Source organism: Hydractinia symbiolongicarpus, chromosome 7 (assembly GCF_029227915.1).
Source record: "Hydractinia symbiolongicarpus strain clone_291-10 chromosome 7, HSymV2.1, whole genome shotgun sequence".
Classification (NCBI taxonomy): Eukaryota; Metazoa; Cnidaria; class Hydrozoa; order Anthoathecata; family Hydractiniidae; genus Hydractinia; species Hydractinia symbiolongicarpus.
The window spans coordinates 16,266,096-16,287,370 of record NC_079881.1 but is presented as its reverse complement, the minus strand read 5'-3'; the positions used below and the strand labels follow the sequence as shown (position 1 = coordinate 16,287,370).

The following is a 21,275-nucleotide window of genomic DNA, read 5'->3' as shown; positions in this document are numbered from 1 at the left end:
AATATAACAGTAGTAAACATAGTAAACATCTTAAACATTCTCCCATCTTTTAAGAGAGATAGCATTCTGCAATAACTGTCTTCTGAACAAAATGAAATGTTTAAAAATAAAAGAATGTAGTTTTGTTTTGTTTTCTTTTTTGATTTGTTCAACAACAAGAATTATTGTCCCTGACATATCATCTTCCTAGGGGCTACAACAACTTGCTCATAACGTAATCAATCAAGCGTAATCTTCCCATTTGTTAAAACATTCATCAACCGCTGCAAGAATGCTCCTCGCTTGGTCATTCCATCTGACAATTGTAATGATGCAGGTACCCATCGAACAGAGACTTTTCCTTCATTGACCATTTGTTGAATAGCTGCTATATCGATTCTAAGACGTTTTTCTGACACCAGAGTAGTAGCATGAATATTTTCATACAAAGATTTATTATCAATATAAGCTGTTATGGGAATACAATTCTCATTTGTTCTCTGTGAAAACAAAATCTGTGACATTAATCAGCCTATGTAGTATGCATTATCAATATCATTAACTAAGGATAAGGTTTCAGCAGCAATGGTACTCTTAACAACCCTCTTGATCTTCTTTGAACACCAAGAAATTGGGAAACATTTCCCATCCTCTGCAAAGACAATCACTATACTACCGCCAGCACTGGAGACGCCATCTGGTAAGTTTGCATATGACACATCTGAAAAGACTACCAACTTCCACAATTCATACTTTGGCATATTTGGAAAGATTAAGCACACATTGTTAGTGGCTTTCATTTTCTTTATAACCTTGTTCGCCACCAAAAGATGCTCTACTCTTGCATTTTTAATGGAAACACTTAATTCCAGCACATCGAAAGCCAAATCTGGGCGAGTTTGAGTAGCTATCAAGTTCAATTGTTCTATTGCAGATCTAAGCTCATGTAATTCGTCATCATTGAGTTCATCACGCTTTCTAGTGGATCGTTTGTTTGAAATCTGTATTTCCTGAATGCATTCAACATACTGCTTTTGATCCATAGTTATATTTCCACCATCTTGAGAAATGTTTATCCCAATGTATTTAAAGTTGGTCTCTTCTATCTTACCAACCTTATAGGTCTTAATCAACTGTGACATAATAGATGCTTCAAAAATTTTATTTCCTGCAAGTACAAAATCATCTACATGCATTATAAAGATGCCACAAAGATTGTTATCTGTATCTTTCCAGTAGAAAAGTGTTTTATCTACTGTGGACTGCTCTGCCTTCAGCTTTAATAAGGTCTGACGTACACTGAAATACCAATTTCTTAAAGCATCGTTTAAGCCGTAAACGACTTTAACAAGCTTCCATGTGAATCCATCTGGAACATTTGCTTCTTTGGGTGGTGTAACATAAACATCACGATCGATAGTGTGACCTTGCAGAAATGCAGACTTTACATCTAATGCCACACAATTCCAATTCTTGCAGGCTGCTATTCCAAAAAACATACGAAGAGTGTCTTTAGCTGCAGTTGGTGAGTCACGTTGCAGTTTGTGCTCTTCCTCAAATCCTCTAACAACAAGACGTGCCTTAACAACTTTAGAAGAATCCACTTCTTTTTCAGTGATAATCCATCTTGTTGATATCTTACTTTGTTTATCATTCGGAACCTGTCGAACAACATCAAACAATTTCCAGTTGTCTAATTCCTTCTGTTTTGCTTTAACCGCCTCTAAAGTATCATGTACATGTTCTGGAAGAATAACTACATTGACACTTTCAACTTTTTTCCAAATTTCAACGTCCTTAAAATCTAGGCACATTTCATCATTTGTACCTTCTTTCCTTATGTTGTACCAACTGCTGTACTTCCCTGTAGCTTTTCCACCTCTACTTATCACTTTTGCTGAAAATCCTTCTGGTACATCTTTTATTTTCACTTCAACATGGTTGTTAACTTTAGGAAAATCATGCTCTTTTCGAACAGACACCTGTTGTTCTTCCAAATTCATTTCTGCTTCTGGTACATCTAAAACATTTTCCTCATGTTCACTTCTGTTACGTTGTTCTTGTTGCACAGGTGTAGCATTTGACTCTTCAACCTCTAAATCAATCACTACTTCTGATTGATGATCACCTACATCTGATTGATGATCACCTACATCTTTGTTCTCTTTAAGATCTGTATTGTCAAGTTTGTTCTGATTAGAGGCAGAAAATTCTTGACCCACTTTAACTAATCGACAAGGTGGGACTCTGACATACAAACTGCCTTGCCGAACAAAAACAACCTTGCTGTCTTGACCAATTACTTTAGCAGGACCCCTTCACTTTAATGAATCATCACGTTTATAGTAGACTTTCTCTCCAGTGTAATACTGTGTGATAGTACTTCGAATCTGATGACGCAAAGCTCTTCTAACTCTTTCTGAAGCTTCAGCTTCAATAAATGCTTTACGTGCATTATGAAGGGCATTAATATGCTTTGCAAAAACATGTGATACGGTTACACCCTCTAAAGCTGGTGGATTTGCATTTAACACTGATGGCAAATTCGGATTCCGTCCGAAAACTAATTGATAGAAACTATAACCAGAATTCATATGCAAGGAATTCTTGGCATTAAGTTCCCAGACCAAACCAACTTCCAACGATAATTTTGGGTTTTCATCAAGAATCTTTCTCAAACAATCATCTACAATTGCATGGTTCCGTTCACACAATCCATTTTGCCATGGACTACAAGCTGCTGTGTTTAAAACTTCAATATTTAGGTTATCACACATATCCCGGTACTCTTCATTAGCAAATTCTCCTCCATTGTCTGCTAATAAGCGTCCAGGAACACCAAATCCATTGCCAATCCACAACTGCATGGTTTTGTCAATAATAACAGAAGGTAATTTGCTTCGAATTACTGTAGCTAAAGTGAATCGAGTAGCTGCATTAATGAGGTAAAACAACCATATTTTACTTTTTACCCATTCTTTAAGATCCATTACAACACACTGATTGAAATCAGTAGCTAATGGCAGTGAGTCCACTGGTCTAGGTGGTGTCCGTTTAAACTTCTTGCATGTTTCACAGTCCTGTTCAATTTGATCCAGGATTCTCTTACAGTCTTCATCATATAGTTTTGCATCAACCAACAAACTTGCTGTTTTGCAGTGGGATGTCCAAATTGCTTGTGAATTGCTCATTTATCAATATTGAGTTGGATAAACAGACTTCATCCTCTTTCAAGGGTACGCAATAATGGCCTGATGTTGTATTCTGCAAATCAACTAATGTACCAAATATTTCAGCAGTGTCGTTTACCAGATCTAATTTCATGTCCGCTTTCTTCATAGCTGTTTTACTAAGAAGAAGAGGTATATCACATTCAACTATCTCTGTCACAATTTCACATTCCTTCCCAGCCATACTACATGGTATTTTAACTTTGCCATTGGATTTTAATCTTTCCCCACCACCGAATCGAAAAACAGTGTCACTGGGAGATTGTTGTATTTTACACTTTTGTTCTGTTGTTAGTGAATCCAAATAACACTTAAGCCAATCTTCTCTGGTAACAGTTGCTGAACAAGCACTATCTAGTACAGCACAGTTAAGAGCTTCTGACAATAAAACACTTTTATCTTCAATTACTGCGCCCGTAAAAAGAACTGCTTTTTCCACCATATCATTTTCATCGCTTGCTTGGAACACTGGCTTGTCAAAGGTTTTATTCCCATGAGGACAAAACCAAGCAAAGTGCATAACTGACTGACAAATGTAACATCTAAGTGGTTCACCCTTTTCATCGAGTGGATTATTTCTTTTACGTAATGGTCGTTGATTGTTTCGTTCATAATTATTTCTGTTACCATATCTGAAACGTTCATTTCGAGGTCTAACTGAATTTCCATGAGTTCCAGTAATAAATACAGGTTCAGTTTTAGTAATAGATGGTTCAACTTTTATGCTTTCATTGCTATTAGTAGGTAATGATTGTTCTCCGAAAAACTTTTTTAATGCACTTTTCATTTGTTTAAACATAGTATTTACTTCTTCATAGTTTACACCAGTAAGTACAAGCTGTCTGTCCGAATGTTTTAAACAAGCTCCATCAAGTAATTTGAATGCTAAAACACTTTCTGGTAATGCCATATCAAATTTCTTTGTTTTATTGTACAACTTTTCAAATTCTATTATATACGACTCCATAGTTTCATCACTTTTTCTTTTATAACTATCAAAGTTTGTGTAATGTTCATACATATCAGTTAATTCATCTTTCTTAAACAAGTTGTCCATAAACGCTAGTGTCTATTCCATATTCTTTATTCAAATCAGCAATACTAATCTCACTGAACACTTTATCTCTTACTTGTGTTGAATCTTCTTCTGGTAAAGATAAGGCTACTGTGATGCCTTGCTTCTGCTTCTCTAAATCTCTTAATTATGTCCATGCTTTCAATTCATCAACATAACGATTATATGGCTTCTTGTCATTAAAGACTGGGGGTATCTTGTAATTGTGACTCATCCTCTGCTACCACTGTTAACATCAATTTATTTACTGAGATAGGTAAAACCCCCAGTCATACAACACAATTATAAACTAATCTAAAATATATCAGTAGTAAACATAGTAAACATCTTAAACAGAATGGCGATAGAAATGCTGTTTTAGATCACATTTTAGAAGTTTAAGAATGAAAAGCAGCAATAAAAATACTTTTTTAGATCGCATTTTAAAAGCTTAAGAAACAAGAATGATTTAAGGTCTTCCCAGGCCACATCTAGATGGTGGTTTACAGAGTTACAGAGTGCCGAAATTTTTGTGAACCGACTTTACTTTTCTAATTCGAACCTTGTTAGAGGTTTTTTTGTAGGAGACAAGGTTACCTTAGAGTGCCGTTTTTTTTTAGAGATATTAGAGCATTCATTGGACTTAGAGTGCTGGGTTTTTTTGTAGGAGACAAAGTTACCTAGTATGCTGGTTTTTAAAGAGATACTTCAGTGCCAGTGTTTTTTGACAGAAATTTATTAGACTTAGAGTTTCAGGTTTTTTGTAGGAGACAAAGTTACCTTAAAGCACCTTTTTTTCAGAAATACTTAGAGTGCCGGTTTTTTCCGTGCGATTCAATAGACTTAAGGCACCAGATTTTTTCAGAGATATATACTTAGAGTGCTGGTTAAAAGTGTTTTTAAAAAAGACAAGTAATCAGTAACTTATGAAATAAAAGTGGATATTGGGGTAATATGTATTTTATCAAAAAATGCAATGGAAAGAGAACATTCTAAAATTAGAATTAGAAAAACTTAAATATATTTTTATTCACTTGTCATGCCAAATTTCCAAATACTGCTTTTGCACACTGTATCTGCAAAACAAACAAACAAAGTAGCATGACCAAAGAGAGGCATTACATTGGCCCTATTAACTCAGGCCAAAATTTGAACCTGGATCTCTTACCACAAGAATCTTACCTTTAGACCACAGGAGTTTCACCTAATTCCTAACGATTTGTGAAATTACTTTACTGTAAAAACGTATTCAAAAACATATAGCGCAATAACAGCCCTAATTATTAACCCTAACGTTATGTAATGGCAGCAGGGATATGAAAGGAACCCTCTTAGCTCGCTACCAGACTGACTAAAAACAGGGAAATATGCCTCTTGTCTTTTTATTTAAACTTGAGGAATTTAGACAAAAGACCTTTTACTGCACATGGACATCTTCTAATTGTTAAAGGCAAAGGTTAACCAAGAAAAATGTAACAATTTAAATATGTAGATATGCATTGAATAAGGCATATTTACCTCACTGACAGGATCGTGAATGAATGAATTTACTTGCAAGTGTTTTCCATCCTTAGACACTCTTACAGCTATAGTAAAGGGGCATCCTGGTTGCATAGTTCTATGGAGAACATTACAAAAGAAAAGAGTTGACAATTTAGGAAATCTTCTCACAAGAAAGCATAAAAATAGAAAAAAATTAGTCACGATGAAGTTCGCAATCCTGACCCACAAGATTTGAACAACCTTCCTCCATTAACACATGTATAACTTATAGGTAAAAAAACCTTTTTTAAGGTACTCTAACCCGTAATATTCCGAATCAGGACTTAATTCTTTTTTAACCCTTCCCTGTGCTGCTTTTATGGTTCTACAATCCCTTATCCACAATTCAGTAAATTTTTTCTGCTTATACAAGCTAATTTTTTGTTGTAGTTCTTCAAACGAAAAGTTTAACTGACCTTCTGCAAAAAGAGCCATTTTTGAAAGAGTGCGCATGAGGGAATGCAATCCAGATGAATCATGTGACCTAAAAATTTACCGGTTCTTTAGTTAAAGAGCCGGTACTGGTTCTTTAGTTAAAGAGCTGGCACCGGTTCTTTAGCCATGCTGAACTTGTTTATTGGCTATATAATGCTAAAAGTATGTAGTATGTTACCTTTCCAGATGATTAGGATATTATACAGCTTTATAAAAGAGTTTCAAATGTTAAAAATACATTATATGTGACATTCCATTGGTGTCAGAGTCCACAAAGTCTCTTGTTTAAAACCAGCTAGTGTATGTAATTTATTTCTTGTCAGTTTTTTCTGTCTTAAAATAAGAAATTGAAGTTGAGTAATTTTAGTGCCAACACAACCATTTTTAAAGGGGAACTAAACACAAAAATTATTTTTTGATATGTTGTTACTACTACACTATAAGAAAACGAATTCAAGTAATGTCTCTGAAGTGACGCAATTCGAACTTTATCACCTCAAAATATAGCTAGAAATCCCAACCCCTACATCTCACTGCAGTTTGCTCAATGATGCATTTTGCGACGTTGTTTTTAATACTATATCTTGTTTTTAGCAGCCTGTTGAAAAAAAGGTATATTGTTGGCAAAGGAACTGCTGTATTAAGGTAAAAGAGACATAATTAAACTGCACTTCTATATTTTTTGAAAGATATATACCACCCGTTTTTGACAATATATCAAAATATAATTTTTGTGTTTAGTTCCCTTTTAAACCAACACAACATGTATTTTCGGCATCCGCATGTACTTCCAGATATTTCTATTTTGTTTTTTTAGGTAATAGTGTTTAAAACTGTTGTTTTCAGAGAAGCAAAGCAAATTGGATATCTTCTTTGCGCAATGTGCTTTTTTCACTGTTCTTTTTACTATGGGAATGATGCATTTAATTAGTATTAAACACAGCTACTTTGTGTTCACAACTACTAAGCTTTCTAAAATATTTTGAATCTGGATTCATAGATATATAAATAAAAAAAAATGGGTAGAAGATCAACAAATACGACAAAAAGTGGAAAGTTTATGAATCCAACGGATCAGGCAAGAAAAGAAGCCCGTAAACGAGAGCTTAAAAAGAATAAAAAACAACGAAAGCTTGTGCGAGAAACTGTGTTGAAACTAAAAGATCCTACCCAAATAATTGAGGAGATGTTGCGACTTGATCTGCTTGGTAAGATCTTGCATTTTATTTGATTTCACGATACGAAGAACCACAAATCAACTTATAGATGAATAGTTATCTTTTATCTATACAATTTTTTACGCAGATGAAAGAGTTTATATACTTATTGAAACATTTTTGTGAGTCTAACGACAAACAAATTTTCCACCTGGTGCTGTAGTAATTTGTTCAGACTACAGCAAACAACACATATTTTTTTAAAAAGCCTGATTGCACTGTGCTACTTAAGTTAATTATGTATACCCTGTCAACATTTTCATTGTGTTAGCATAGGATCTTGGAACTGGGATTCAAGTGATGTGTGTGCCTCTTTGCTTGCATCAAATTATATGTTTTGTTTTGTTTTAGAAATCGAGGGACTCACAGATGCAGTAAACGACAAAGTTATTTCAGACAAGAAAAAGAAACTGCAAGAAACATTGACAAGAATTCTGACTCTGTATGTAAGTGTTTTTACTGTAAAGTAAACATTGGATTACATTATTCATGGTGTGATGGTAAACTTTTTTAACATACTGACATAAAATTTTTGTATATTGCAATTTGACACTTAAAATAATTGTGCCCCAATAAAGAAGTACAGGTATACACATGTAGTGTCTTTTGTTTTTATGCAGGCTTTTTTCTGGGGTGAGATTTGTTTCTATTTTACAAAAGAATAAGTGGAATTTGTGTTTTGGATGTCAATAAAACTCCAAACTAGATGCATTAGTGGTAACTATGGATAGTATTTTAGTGTACCAAACAGAGATAAATCTACCAGAAAAATAATGTGTCATCCCCTGCGTTCAATCCAACCCCAATTTTTAGTGAAATGAGCAAAGTATTCAACTTGTTTGAAAGAACCAGCCAATTAACTATTCCCTCTAAACAGATCAAAACAACAGAATTTATTTTTCCTTAACATATCCATTTTTTTTATTTTTCCCACTCCTGCCACAATTTAAATGTATCTTATCCATTTTTTTATGTCATTAATTACAGGTGTGAACGCTGATGTGTTAACATAGCATGCAGGCAGGCAGGCAAAAAAAATTGTATTAGAAATGAAGGACTTCTATCTAAGTATTCCAGGAATAATTAAAAAAAGACTAAACTACACCCATATCATCGAACATTGGCACTCAACTTTATACTCCTGTAAAAATTATTCATATAGAATCTATGTGGAAGTTGATCTGTATTTTTGCATAATGTGCTGGGGAGAAAAAAAATAATTCTGATAACTTTACAGCTATTTATCACAATTCTTACTATTTTTGCTTGTAATTGACTTTTTTTTCTTGTTTTTGTAATAGGAGAAGCAAGATAAAGAAAAATTTGGGGAAATAAAAAAGTAGGTTTTGAAATCTCTGTAACTGCCAGAATTTCTTAAATGCTGCTGGCATTTCTTATTAAGAACTTATTATTTCTTATTTCTTGTGTAGTTTGTATATATACTTAAGTTTTTTTTTCTCAATAGATTTCAAGCAGAATGTGATCGCAAACGTCATAGAGCGTACCTTACCTATCGTAAGTTTTAGCATCTATTTTGCTATTGTTTTTTAAGTTTGGCCAATTTATAAAATTTTCTGTAAATTTGTAGTTGACATATTTTTATTTTTTTTAGAAACACAACGGATGAAAGAGGTGACAAGTTTGTTTTTTTCTCGCACCCAACAAACCTGGCACAATGCCTTTTAACCCTATTCAGTCTGGGGTTTTTTGAACATGTTACATAGATCACATGAAATATTGCCCAAAAATCCGTTTTTTCTGATTTTTGGGTATATTCCAAAAAAATCGGGAAATCGGATTAATCATGTGTCCAAAACTTGCAGAATGATTCTTCTTGACGAAAGAAAGTGTTGTAGGTTTCAGATTCTAAGGATAATCCTAACATGAGTTATTATACTTTGACTATTATAAGGGTTTCATAGAAATTTTTTTGGGTAGTTTCAAGTAATAGCCAATATCAAAGCCTCTGAAAGGTATTAAACCTAAAAATTTTGCAAGCAGATGTCTAATAGATAATTATTAAACTTACTAAGTATTGTAGCCATGTACCATAGCATTAAGGAGTTATTAAAAAAAATAGGAGGCTTTAAATAAATGATACTAGATTTTTAAGCTTATCTCCCATGAAAAACAAGTTGGCTTCATGTGAAAAAGCTTGAGAAGTTGCCTTTGAATCTGATCGGTTCTCAAAATTTTTGACTTAGAAATTTTGATAATTATGCTAATTAATGCATGACATGTATTTTATATAAATACATAAGGTGCTGTTTTAGGAATTAAGATTTGGGGTCATGTAAATATGTTTAAATTTTTTTGTTGATATTTTCAAATATTTTGATATTTTCATTTTAATATTATATTAATATATATATATAATATTTGATTATTCTGATTATCGTTCATACTAGCAAGTCAGCATTAAGATTCACAAACCATTTCCTTTTTTTCGCATATCAAATATACCTTTATAATTTTATCAAATCACACATCTTTATAATAGCAACAAAGTTCGTATTACTACATCAAAACGTGATTGATACAACGTAGTGTTTTATTAAACACGATCATATGGAGCTTGAACAACGCCATATTTTATTCTAAAGTCATTAAAACATGATCATAAGAAGCTTAACCTATGCCAAATTTTATTAAAAAATCTTCAAAACGTGTTCGTAAAAAACGTAACCAATGCCAGGTATTATTTTAAAATTATCAAAACACAATCGTATAGAGCTTAAACAACATGTTTTGCTCAACGTAAGCTTCATAGGCAAAAAAACTTTCAGTGATCAATTTTAATATTTAATTCGAGCCCTGCAATTGTTTCTCAACAATTAACTAAAATGATGTTATAATTCAGAATAATTAGCTAAACCTTTTTTTGAATATATACATATATTTTGTACCTAAATTCACCAAATAATGTTAGTATAAAATGCTAAAACGTCAACTTTCTAGATACAAAAGTTGAATTAGTTTAAATTTTTAATCTATGCTACATCTATGCTGTAATGTTTTGTGCCAGGTAAGCGGCAATTATTTTCATTGCACATGTATTGTGCAAGATGAGTTAGTCTTCTTTCTTTCCACAGCATAAAAACACTGAATGGAAATGTGGAGGACAGGTCACACTTCAGTAATAAGTAAAAAAATTAAAGTATGAGGTTGTCCAAAACATTAGCTTTATAAAGCTTTATAAAGTATGTTTTTAAGCAAAGATGTTATAATATTTGGTGCACTTTATGGCTGGATCTCTTTTACTCCTGTCTCTGTTTGAAAATTTTCCAGAATCATCTAGAATTTTATTCAACAAATTATAACAAATATTTAATTTAAATAACTTTATGTCCTCTAACTCTTAACAGCAAGAAGAAGTACAGCGACTGAAAGATGAGTCGGAAGCCACATTTCAACTTTCTGATGTTGCTCTTCCACATTCTGGTATGTTATATATCGGGATTATTTATGCATAACATTCTTTGTGTACAAACTCTTGTTCAACAGTGATGTATACTCCCATTTGTGAAAGTTTTTGCCCTGAATTTATGTCGAAATCGTGCATTCACGAAGGCAAAAGCCCAAAATTTTGCATTTTTTCTTCTTTGGGAAGTTTTCTACCCTAAAAAGCTTGTGCCTAAAAATATGTGAAACGTATGATATAAACTTTAAATATAGATTCTATAACACTCTTGTTAAAATCAATAGGAAACCTTGCTCCTGATGAGATACCTTTACCTCACCAAATGATGCCTGGTATGCCAGAGTAAGTGCTTCTCAAGTTTGCTAGCAGTTTAAACTGACTATAACCTGATGTATGATGTGTAATGCACAATTTCCTATAAATTAAATAACTTTTTTCACAGAAAATCTTTCTATATTATTGAGTTAGCAATATGTCTTTCTGTGTATCTCTTTAACACATGTTATTTTCCCTAAATACCTAAAATTCTTCTGTATTGTGTTTGTGTCTTTCTTTTGTAGAATGCAGCCACCTGAAGTCCCCATGCTAGGTTCCCATCTTACAACAGAACACAACATTCCACAGATTCCTGGTCTCCCACCAGGTCTTATACCTCCAGGACCACCTCCAGGTTTACCACCACCTCCAAGCCCAGAATATGAGGATGATGATGCAGAACATGAAGTACGTCTATATGATGCAATATTCAAATGTTATCCCTTCCTATTTACTTGACTTGAAACACATCGTAAAAAATAATTACCAGTATTTACTGTTTTGTGGTGTTGTGTTTTGAAATATATGTAAAGCACATGTTAATATTAGCATGGTGGGTGTGTTTTGTTGTTATTTAGCAATCTCGCGTCCATGGAAAAGCTGGAAGTGATCCAATTGCTGAACTTGAAAAACTTGAACATGAATTTCAAGATATGAAACATGGAGAGGGTAATAAGGAAGGTGGAAAGTTTTTTTGAACTTTTGATATTTATTTATGCACAGGGCGTTATAGGAAGAACTATATTTTAACTGATCTTATTTTGAACCTGTATAAATATTATTAAAATAAAAAACAATAGTCTAAGAATTTATTTCGAAGTTTGTAAGCCTGCAAAGAATTTACATATTGCCACTTTGAAAACTATTTTCAATACTTGTGTGTTAGACATTGTAATAATATAATTATTAACATAGTACACATTTTCATTGTAGTTTACGTGTAACTTTTTAGACGGTGGATCAAGAAGAAGTAGGAAGGTCCATTTCGAGGACGAAGATGGTGATGATGTTGAAATGGATGATGATGGTTCCATGACTATGCAGAAAAGACTACTAAAACTTGCTGGACATGACCCAGTGAGTTTGGCCACTGTTTTTTGATTCATAATACAATACAATAATGTACATTATTATCTGACTGAAAAGTTTGTCATATCAACTTTTTGTATTGTTAGAATCAAGCAACTACTACTCAAGAAAATCCTGTACAACCAGGAGGACCTCCAGGGCCTCCTCCTGGTGCTCCACCACGAGTTATGCCACCAGGCCCACCACCAGGTCGACCTCCTGGTAATGATTTGTTCTTGTTTAGCATCTTTAAACCATTACTTTACTTGCCCTAAATGTTGAATTTAAGATGAATTCTATAGTGTCAAAAAAAGAAATTTATCATGTTTCTATCATTTTGTTTTCATTATAATGTTCTGTATAGGTCCACCACCTGGTCTACCACGCCCACCACCTGGGTTACCACCAATGGGATTACCACCAAGAATGCCTCCAGGTAAATGCTTCAGTGGTCAATCAGAGTAAAAGTTGGCTTATTGTTGGGATTATCTATAAAGTTTTCAAAATATAAAAAAAATTGTAGTTTGTTGTAGCATTTTTTTTCAACAATTTTATTTCTAAAATGGATATTAATTTTTTCATTTTTACAGGTTTACCTCCACCGCCTGGAATGAGACCACCATTTATGGGTCCTGGTCATGTGTTGTTTGGTTCTAGAGCACAAAACCCTGGTCCCCAAAATGTTATTGAGAAAGGACCAGAGATCAAAAAGGTTGCTGGTAAAGAAGGTAAGTACTTATGCAAATTGAATTTTCTTGGTTTTTTTATTCTTTCTTATGTTATTTTCGATTATTTTAAACGCAATTTTAATTTCACCTACGTTAGGAAACGCACCAATTATTAGTGCTGAACCACAACTTCGAAATATTCGTGCTGAGTTAACAAGATTTGTTCCAACTGCTGTTAAAATTCGACGTAATCCATCTTCCACAAAATCAAAGGCACCACCGAAGGTTAACCTGCCCAACACCAACGAAATTAAACCGTTACAAAAACAAAACCAGGGACCTACAAAAGACGATGTGTACGCAAGCTTTATGAAAGAAATGACTGGTTTTCTGTAGCATGGTGTCTTCATAAAGTCGAATTGATACCTGCTTATGTGTAGCTAGTGGCTAACAAAACTTAAACCGGCCCATGATCTACACTTATAAATGACATGACAATGATTATAACACTCTGTACACAGATAATGTTTAGTGAAACAAAATTTGGTTGCATATTTTATTAATACATATTTTTAATCTTCAATTTGTATATGTGCGTGTTGATTTTTTGAGATAGATTTTGAGACATATCAATGGTCGCAACACTGATACCATGGAGGAGGAGAGGAGGGGATAACAAAAATGAGGAAATAAAGACGTTTTAACTTTCCCTGAATGTGAACCTCCATCACAAAAATGAATTATTTCTTCTTAATTTTTTCCAATACATCAGAACTTCTATTTCTGTAATTGAAAATTAGTTAAAAATAGAATACAGCTTGCCTTTATAGATTTTTAATTTACAGTCTCCCAACAAACTTCCATATTCAGTTTATGCCCTGAAATAGATAGATGGATATAAGAAATTTTAGTCGTCTGTGGACTGCTTTTTGATGATTGCAATGCAGCAACAAATTTTTCTTCGGTATTCAATAAATATTTTTCTTATTTTAGTATTTCATAAAATAAAAAAATGGGCAAGAAAAATAAAGTCAGTAAAACAACAGAAAAAGAGAAAATACCAACAAATTCTGGTTAGTATGGTACATCTATCCTTCTTAATTATCTGAGTTCTTAAAAGCCACTCTTTCAAAAGTATATCCTGGTCTATCCTTTAAATGTTTGTTATTGTTGTTAAATATTTTTCCCTGATATCGGTATGTGTACAATCTGTATTGTGAGTCTAGTCATCAAAGCATAATAAATTTTGAGTAAGGGGATGGTTGTCAAATCCTATATTATGGAAACATTCTTATTCAGTACATCGTAGCTTGCCTTAATGTGTTTTTTGTTTTTTAGAATTAGACGTAAAAAAGAAAAGAAAAAGGAAGAAGAAATTGCATAAGGTATAGAAAAATTGTATCATTATACAAATTTATTTATCATGTAAAAAAAAAATGCAGTAGCTACCTTTTTTGATAATTGAGGTGTTGATGTAAGCAACAAAGAAAAATGGTTGGTCAATGCTGTTTGTTATAATTTTTTTAGAAAGAAACTGAAACTTCTGACAGCAGTAAAGATATTCAGGAATGTGAGTTGTTAGCTGTGTATTTCTTTGTCACGTGACAAAACAACCCATCTTAATTTTTTATTAACTTATTAAACAATGAAAGAAGCGATTTGTTTTGCACCTTTTGACAAGAATTTGTGTCCGGTTTTTTCAAGTGATTGAGTGGAAAAGATATATACATCAGTATATATTTGGTTGGGGAGAAATTAAGGTGTACCTTTGTTTTATCTAGCTATATCAAATATGAATGTTGATGCTCAAAGCAATGATAATAACAAAAAAAGAAAAACTTATGAAGACGTTGAAATAGTGTCAAGAAAAAAGAAAAAGAAAGAAAAGGTGAGTTGTGTTTACATTGTTGTTGTTGTTGTTGCAGTGATGGCGATAATGTTGGTGGCAAAGATGCTGCTGGTGGCGACAGCGGCCGTTGTTGTTGTTGTTGTTGTTGTTGTTTTGGTTATTGTTGTTTTTTTTGTTGTTTTTGTCGCTGTTGCTACTATCCTGTTGTTTTAGTTTTGTTTTTAATGGTGGTGTTTGCTTCATTTCTATCGTTCTTACTATTTGTCTTAGAGTGAGGAACTATCTATTACATACGACTTAGATGAACTGTTTTCACTAAATGGTAAACGACCTCAAGGTTCTCACTTGAACATGATTGACATTCGAACATTAATAATGTTAACAGTCCATGGGGGTGAATTTCCTTGCTTACCAACCTGGTGTAGTTTCAATGCATGGCAAAAAGTTTTAAAGACTGTTGTTATACTGGCAGGTTATATTTCAGAAGACGACTATCAGCAAAATAAAAGTTGCTTCAATTTTTTGAACACAAACTTTGGAAAGGTATCACTTTGAGCACGAATATATTTTTTATAAGACACTTAGTAGAGTGTCTAATGTTTGTTTGTACTGAGGATTTTCTTTAACTATTTCTAAAGTCTTGTTTTTAAGTAAAAAACAAATTATACAGAATCATTCGTTAAGAAAAACTCTTTATATTTTCTTCACTATTAGCCTTTGCCTGTTTGGAATGATGGTTCCAGCAGCATGATAAGGTCACCCTTAGAATGTATGTTGCGTTACCGTATGCCGAAGAAGTTACAGCAGAAGAAAAAATCACAGTTCAATTTAGGTGAGTAATTCATTACTTTCTTCTTTTCGTGTAGATGAGTCACTGAAGCAACAAATAAATATTGTCTGCATTATATGTTGGAATATGATCTCCGCTGCAAGATTTATAGCACAAATACCTGTTACTGGCTTAGTGCGGATGATTCTTATTCAGTTAGCTGAAATAAATACGATAAATTCTACATAGGAAAATTTTTCACTGATTCTATTTAGAGAAGCCTTCATCAATGACTACATTTCAAGACTTCATTCTTTCACCGAGTCAACTAAGTGCGAACGATTTCCCAGACTGGAATTCCGCAGCAAAAGAGCATGGTTAGATAAGTTCATACATTTGCATGATGTGTTATTTGTTGAAATTTGAAATGAGATCGCCCAGTACGCCAGGATGGCTTAGTGATATGGAATTCATCCAGTATTTTGATGATCTTTTTGATCCCACTTGGCAGGGCTACAAAATGCGTTTTCGTCTTAAAGTCATGTGATTATTTTAAACTGAAGAGCTTTGGTCCAAAATATACCCTACCCCAGCCCGGCTGGCGTGGTCGTATGGAAAATTTTTATCTAAGTTTTGTGCAATCTGAAGGGAGATCTCACTTAGTGAGCTAACCTGCTTTTTATATGAGTAGAATTTATTTTTTATGGAAAGTTCGGTGAGAAAGCTGCTAGAACGTTGATTAAGGGACTGGTCATTAATTTTTTTTGTTTGCAAAAAATGTCTGAGGCAGCATTAACGTAAAATGAAATCTCAAACCGAAGTTATTTTGGTCTATCATAAAAGTTTTAAAGCTTCTCAACGTGGACCAAAGTGGTTTCACTTCATTTCATTTCAGGTGGCGCAACCAAACTTCTGAAGTTTTTCTTACAGTTCATTGTTTTTATAAAAACATATAATTATACGTGGTTTCTATTTGCTGGCGACCATTTTTTCAATACAAAAATCTGTGATACAGAATTTGTGCACGTCTTATATAGATGTTTCACCTAGGTGTGGTTTCTACTAGAAGACGTGATGAGAGGACAGCACCAACCGAGACAAGTAAATTGTTAGCAATCGACTGTGAAATGGTAAGGTGGTTTTCGAAATTTACTCAAAAGTTGATTTCATTTTCTCTATTTAAACGTATCTGTTCGTACGATAACTTGATTTGTTACTTCATTTTTTTTTCTTTTGTAGTGTAACACTTCCAGAGACAACCGTGCATTAACTCGAATATCAGTTGTTGATCGAGACTTGAATACCGTTTATGATAAGCTGGTCAAACCTGACCATCCGATAACTGATTATTTGACTCAGTAAGTCAGCTTTGTAACTAATTATTTGACTTAGTAGGTCAGCTTTGTAACTAATTATTAATTTTGTAACTGATTATTAGGCTAAGTAAGTCAGCTTCGTAGCTTATTATTTGATTCACTAAGTCAGCTTTATTGGTTATTTGACTCAGTAAGTCAGCTTTATGAATTATTTGACTGGCTACGCAATTGACTAAACAAAAAATACATTATTGAGTTTTTATAATTTCTTCATTTCTTCAGGTTCAGTGGTATAACAGCTGAAATGTTGGAAAATGTAACGACACGATTAGAAGACGTTCAAAAGGATTTGCTCGAGATCATTCCACCTGACGCTATTCTAGTTGGTCATTCCCTGGATTTTGACTTGCGGTCCTTGAAGGTATTATTTTTGTGTGGAAAATGTGCTACAATAATGCCATCGCTAGACTTGGCTAAATGGTAAAAAATAATAAACGTTTTTTTAAGTTGTCTTCTCATTTGAACTTCAAAACTTGTATAAATGTGTCTGCCATCAAAGCAGCATTCCCTGTGAATTTTGTGACTTCATATCATTAAATGCTATAAATTTTAATGTTTGAAGATCGCACGCTCGTAAAATATGTTTATACTTATATTTTCAGTATGATTATTTTTATTTTGCTGACCAACCGACCCAAATATATTATACTTATACCTTTTCCTTAAAATATACGCATGAAATTATAAAAGAGTAGTATTGAACCTAATTCTATAAAGATGTCGTTATAATTATCTTGCTGAGCCTGAATATGACAATAAATTCAATGAAGAATTTACGTCGTCCACACGTTGTGAACATATTTTTTTTTCTCTTTTAGCTTCACCATGATAATATTATCGACACTGCTGTTTTATATCCCGACCAGCGTGGACCAAGGTTTAAATCATCTTTACGATATTTGATGAAAACTTACTTAAAGTAAGGATGGTTAGTATGTAGTTGCGTCACTGTTCTGGAAAATTGCTGAATGTTTATTTGTGTCTTGAAAAGACTTAAGCGGTGCAGTACAGCATGCACGAATACCCAGCAAAATTTAGAGTGTGTTTATCTCATGTCTTTTTGATCTGACTTATTCTGGAAAGTTCTTTGAAGTAAAAATAAATTGACATGGAGTCCATTTTCTGACCATTCTGTTTTTTATTAGTCGTCACATCCAAAATTCAGTGGATGGCCACTGCTCTATAGAAGATGCGAAATCTTGTATGGAACTTGTGCTCTTGAAACTAAAGAAAGGTGAGTCTTTTAATGAAATTTTTACTCTACAAGGTGTTTAGTCTTGTTAGTAAACATTATTAGTAGTATCATTTTTTTGGTTTGATGTTTTATACACTGACTGTAACTTAGCCTCCCTTTTTTATCACAAGGTGTCTGTCAGATCAGCGAAATCAGGGAATACACATGCCTTCAAAAAAAGAAGGAAAGTCGGTAAATCTTTGTGAAATTTTTGGAAAAAGCGGAAAAGAGTTTGTGCATAACTAATCCGACCAACTTTCTTATCACAGAAATGAATACTTCTTACTACAGTACTGCAACTTCGGAAAACGAGTTGAATCTGTTACCAAACTGGGCCACCACCTCTGTTTAGACATAAATACATGTAAAGTCATGTTAACATACCTTGCTTGTTGCTGTTTAATGTGTTAAGGATTATGAATATGAGGGAAGAGCTAGGTTTAAGAGAGTTATTAACTTTTATTCGTTGGTAAAACAGGCATCAGGCGATCCTTAAAAATCTCAAAATCAGCTAGGTGAACTCAACAACCTTGAATATCCCTGAAAGTATGAAAACTTTCAAAAATATTTCTGTCGACAGAAATCCCTTGCAAACCTTTAAAAAGAAAATGGCGGACACCCTGTAACACCGTGTTCAGGAGAATATATAAGTTTATTGTATGCAGATATAACATAGCCATAAATACACGAAATAAACAATCCACTTTCAACTTTGTTAAAAATTACGTACGGCTGGTGATTTTCTTATGGCAATGTTTTTAGGAGCAAATTTTGGCAATCCTGAACTAGAGAGTGAAAGGTTGGTAATTGTGTCGTTTGTGCTGAAATAAATCTTGCGTCATCGATTTGTGCTGAAATAAATCTTGCGCCTATAAATCAAATCAAATTAAGAAAAAGCATCTCGTCGCTTGCTGCACTTATAAGCGCTGTTTTTTGAGTCCTTGTCCTTTCGTATTTATTTCATTTGTGTTGCGTCATCACGTGTTTTCTTTTGCTAGTGTATACGAAGCCTTAACAAGAGTTGGCAAACGAGGTAAGCTGACTATGTTGTGTGGCGAATTTTTACTTTAAGTGATGAACGCAAATTTTTGTTAATGGAGCTATCCTTTTTGTGATTTGTTAGGTAACAGGTTTTATAGAATTTGTATTGGTTTGAATTTTTCATCATGACTTTTTGCCTGGTTAGGGCATGGATTACGACGACAATTAAAGATATGTTTACTTCGTCGATAATGAACAGAAATACGCATGTCAAGATTTTCATATGAGATTTTTATTTTTCACCGTCATCGCGTAAACGGTATATGTGACACAAAAAATTTATTTTAGGAGCTTTGGTTGATTCGAGTTATATTATCCGTCAGCACTGCGATGGAGACCACCATGGATTGCCATGTGAAACAGATGAAGAGGTGCGGCCCTTGTAACAACCTCCTTTTCTTTCTTCTTTTTTGTTGTCATACTTTTTTGCTTACAATAAAGCGTAGTGGAAATTCGAATGAAAGATTAAGGTGCTTTAAAATTTAAAACTATTTTTTTCCTGCACAACTCATTAAATTAAGCAAAAGTGATTTCATTTTGCTTATTGAAGAACTTTTGGTTACTGTATGTTCTTGTTTTCTAAAACCACTGATTCAATTTTAGGCGGTGTTAAAGTCAACACGTATCATGAATCATGCTGACTTCATCTTTACTCATCTAAAATCATACGAACAGTTTTTAAAAGGTGAAATTAAACTACAGACCATTGGCCCTTCTTCTCTATTTCTCTCTCGGGTGTATTAGAGAACAAAGTTTTTTGTAAATGATGATATATTTGCCATTTAGGCATCTTGTTGGATTTCATTTTAATTTCTTAAATCAAAGACAGGCTTGTTTTTTGTGTGAAAAGTTAAAAACTTACTAGCGAAACAGCCTTAAAAAATCAGCTTTCCGCAGTGTACAGCATACTCTCGTCACGACATTTATCATTTGAAAAATTAAGATTTTGCAGAATTTTTCAAATTTAGAAATTTATGCTGACGTCAGTATAAGTTAAGTAAAGCTTAGAATTTTAGACCTATCCATGCTGTTCACAAGTTCAAAACTCGTATTTTATTTTGTGTATTGTTTTGTGTTTAGGCCAAGACAATCCGTCAGAGGAAACAAAACAGGTATTAATTACTGTTATTGGAATTTTTCATTGTTATTCTGGAATCACCTGTGAACAAAAAAAATACAAAAGCTATGCGGCGACGTGCCGCGCCACAAGGAACTGTGTTTTCAGTGTGAATTTAGCTTTAATCTGTGCGATTTTCTTTAAATTTGGTGTTTTACTGTTTCAGGTTATGTTAAAGCAAATCGATAAGTCCATACAACAGATTGTATCAGTTGTGCCATCGAGTTGTCTGATCGTTGTCTCGCTTAGCAGTGGCTTCATTCCTCCAAGCATAGTAGCGTGAGTAGTTAAATTCTTATTTTTTGAATTTTTTCTATAGTCTTTTTTTATAAATTTTTTATTTTATATTCCAGGTTAGCGAAAGACAAAGAAAAAAGAAATTCCACGATAGTGCAAAACGCAGTTAAGAAAGCTAAAAAAGGACTTTGTTTTGTTAAAGTGACAACATAGTTATTATTTCATAAAAGAAGAATGTTTTAAATTAAAATACGTGCTTGAAGTTTTTGTAAATACCACTAAGGGCTGCTTTGCGTTATAGCGTTAATACCCGCATCTCTTAGCGACTCAATTTGCAATACACTAAAGATGGTAGCGTTTTCGAATTTTTTATTGGTTCTAAAAAAGGTCTTCTGCAAATGATTGACTATTTACAAAGCTGCCAAAATCCAGGCGTCGCGCCCGCAAATTCTAATGCGCGTACCCAGATATTAAACGCTAGGAGCCGCTACTAAAAACGCATTGATGAAAACGACTTTAAGGCTAAATTTAAAGGTAAATTTATACTGAAGAAAATGTACGCCGGGGCACCTTTTGATCGTTTTTAGTTCCGGCCGCAGCGTTTGCATTGCAGCGTGCGCATATGAGCAGGTTATGATTTTAGAATTACGTGTTTCTTTTTGAAATTGGGTTTAAAAAGGTTCTGTTCTGCATGATAAAGCTAGACTGATACTGTAGTTGACC

The 21,275-nt window shown here is 33.5% G+C and overlaps 3 protein-coding genes across 3 annotated transcripts; 2 read left to right on the top strand and 1 right to left on the bottom strand.

The window, feature by feature from the left end:
• Positions 1 to 506: 506 nt before the first annotated feature.
• LOC130648545 (uncharacterized) lies at positions 507 to 2,969 on the bottom strand. The gene is made up of 2 exons (XM_057454597.1): positions 2,350 to 2,969; positions 507 to 2,295 (listed from the first exon to the last, which is right to left on the bottom strand). Exons 1-2 carry the CDS (start codon positions 2,967 to 2,969, stop codon positions 507 to 509), a joined length of 2,409 nt encoding a protein of 802 aa, XP_057310580.1.
• Positions 2,970 to 6,834: 3,865 nt separating this feature from the next.
• On the top strand, positions 6,835 to 13,518 carry LOC130648735 (WW domain-binding protein 11-like). The gene is made up of 15 exons (XM_057454815.1): positions 6,835 to 6,885; positions 7,241 to 7,448; positions 7,809 to 7,903; positions 8,759 to 8,796; positions 8,923 to 8,972; positions 9,070 to 9,089; positions 10,823 to 10,898; positions 11,163 to 11,220; positions 11,439 to 11,601; positions 11,772 to 11,874; positions 12,146 to 12,270; positions 12,369 to 12,483; positions 12,626 to 12,697; positions 12,852 to 12,989; positions 13,087 to 13,518. Exons 2-15 carry the CDS (start codon positions 7,259 to 7,261, stop codon positions 13,323 to 13,325), a joined length of 1,482 nt encoding a protein of 493 aa, XP_057310798.1. The 5' UTR covers positions 6,835 to 6,885; positions 7,241 to 7,258; the 3' UTR covers positions 13,326 to 13,518.
• A 360-nt stretch (positions 13,519 to 13,878) lies between these two features.
• On the top strand, positions 13,879 to 20,802 carry LOC130648733 (uncharacterized). Its single transcript, XM_057454812.1, has 19 exons — positions 13,879 to 14,002; positions 14,268 to 14,314; positions 14,457 to 14,499; positions 14,711 to 14,817; positions 15,049 to 15,321; positions 15,493 to 15,610; positions 15,823 to 15,924; positions 16,598 to 16,677; positions 16,787 to 16,905; positions 17,146 to 17,284; positions 17,742 to 17,842; positions 18,069 to 18,157; positions 18,920 to 18,956; positions 19,156 to 19,190; positions 19,487 to 19,569; positions 19,802 to 19,883; positions 20,279 to 20,310; positions 20,482 to 20,594; positions 20,669 to 20,802. The coding sequence occupies exons 1-19, from the start codon at positions 13,942 to 13,944 to the stop codon at positions 20,763 to 20,765; spliced, it is 1,758 nt and encodes a 585-aa protein (XP_057310795.1). The 5' UTR covers positions 13,879 to 13,941; the 3' UTR covers positions 20,766 to 20,802.
• Positions 20,803 to 21,275: the final 473 nt, after the last annotated feature.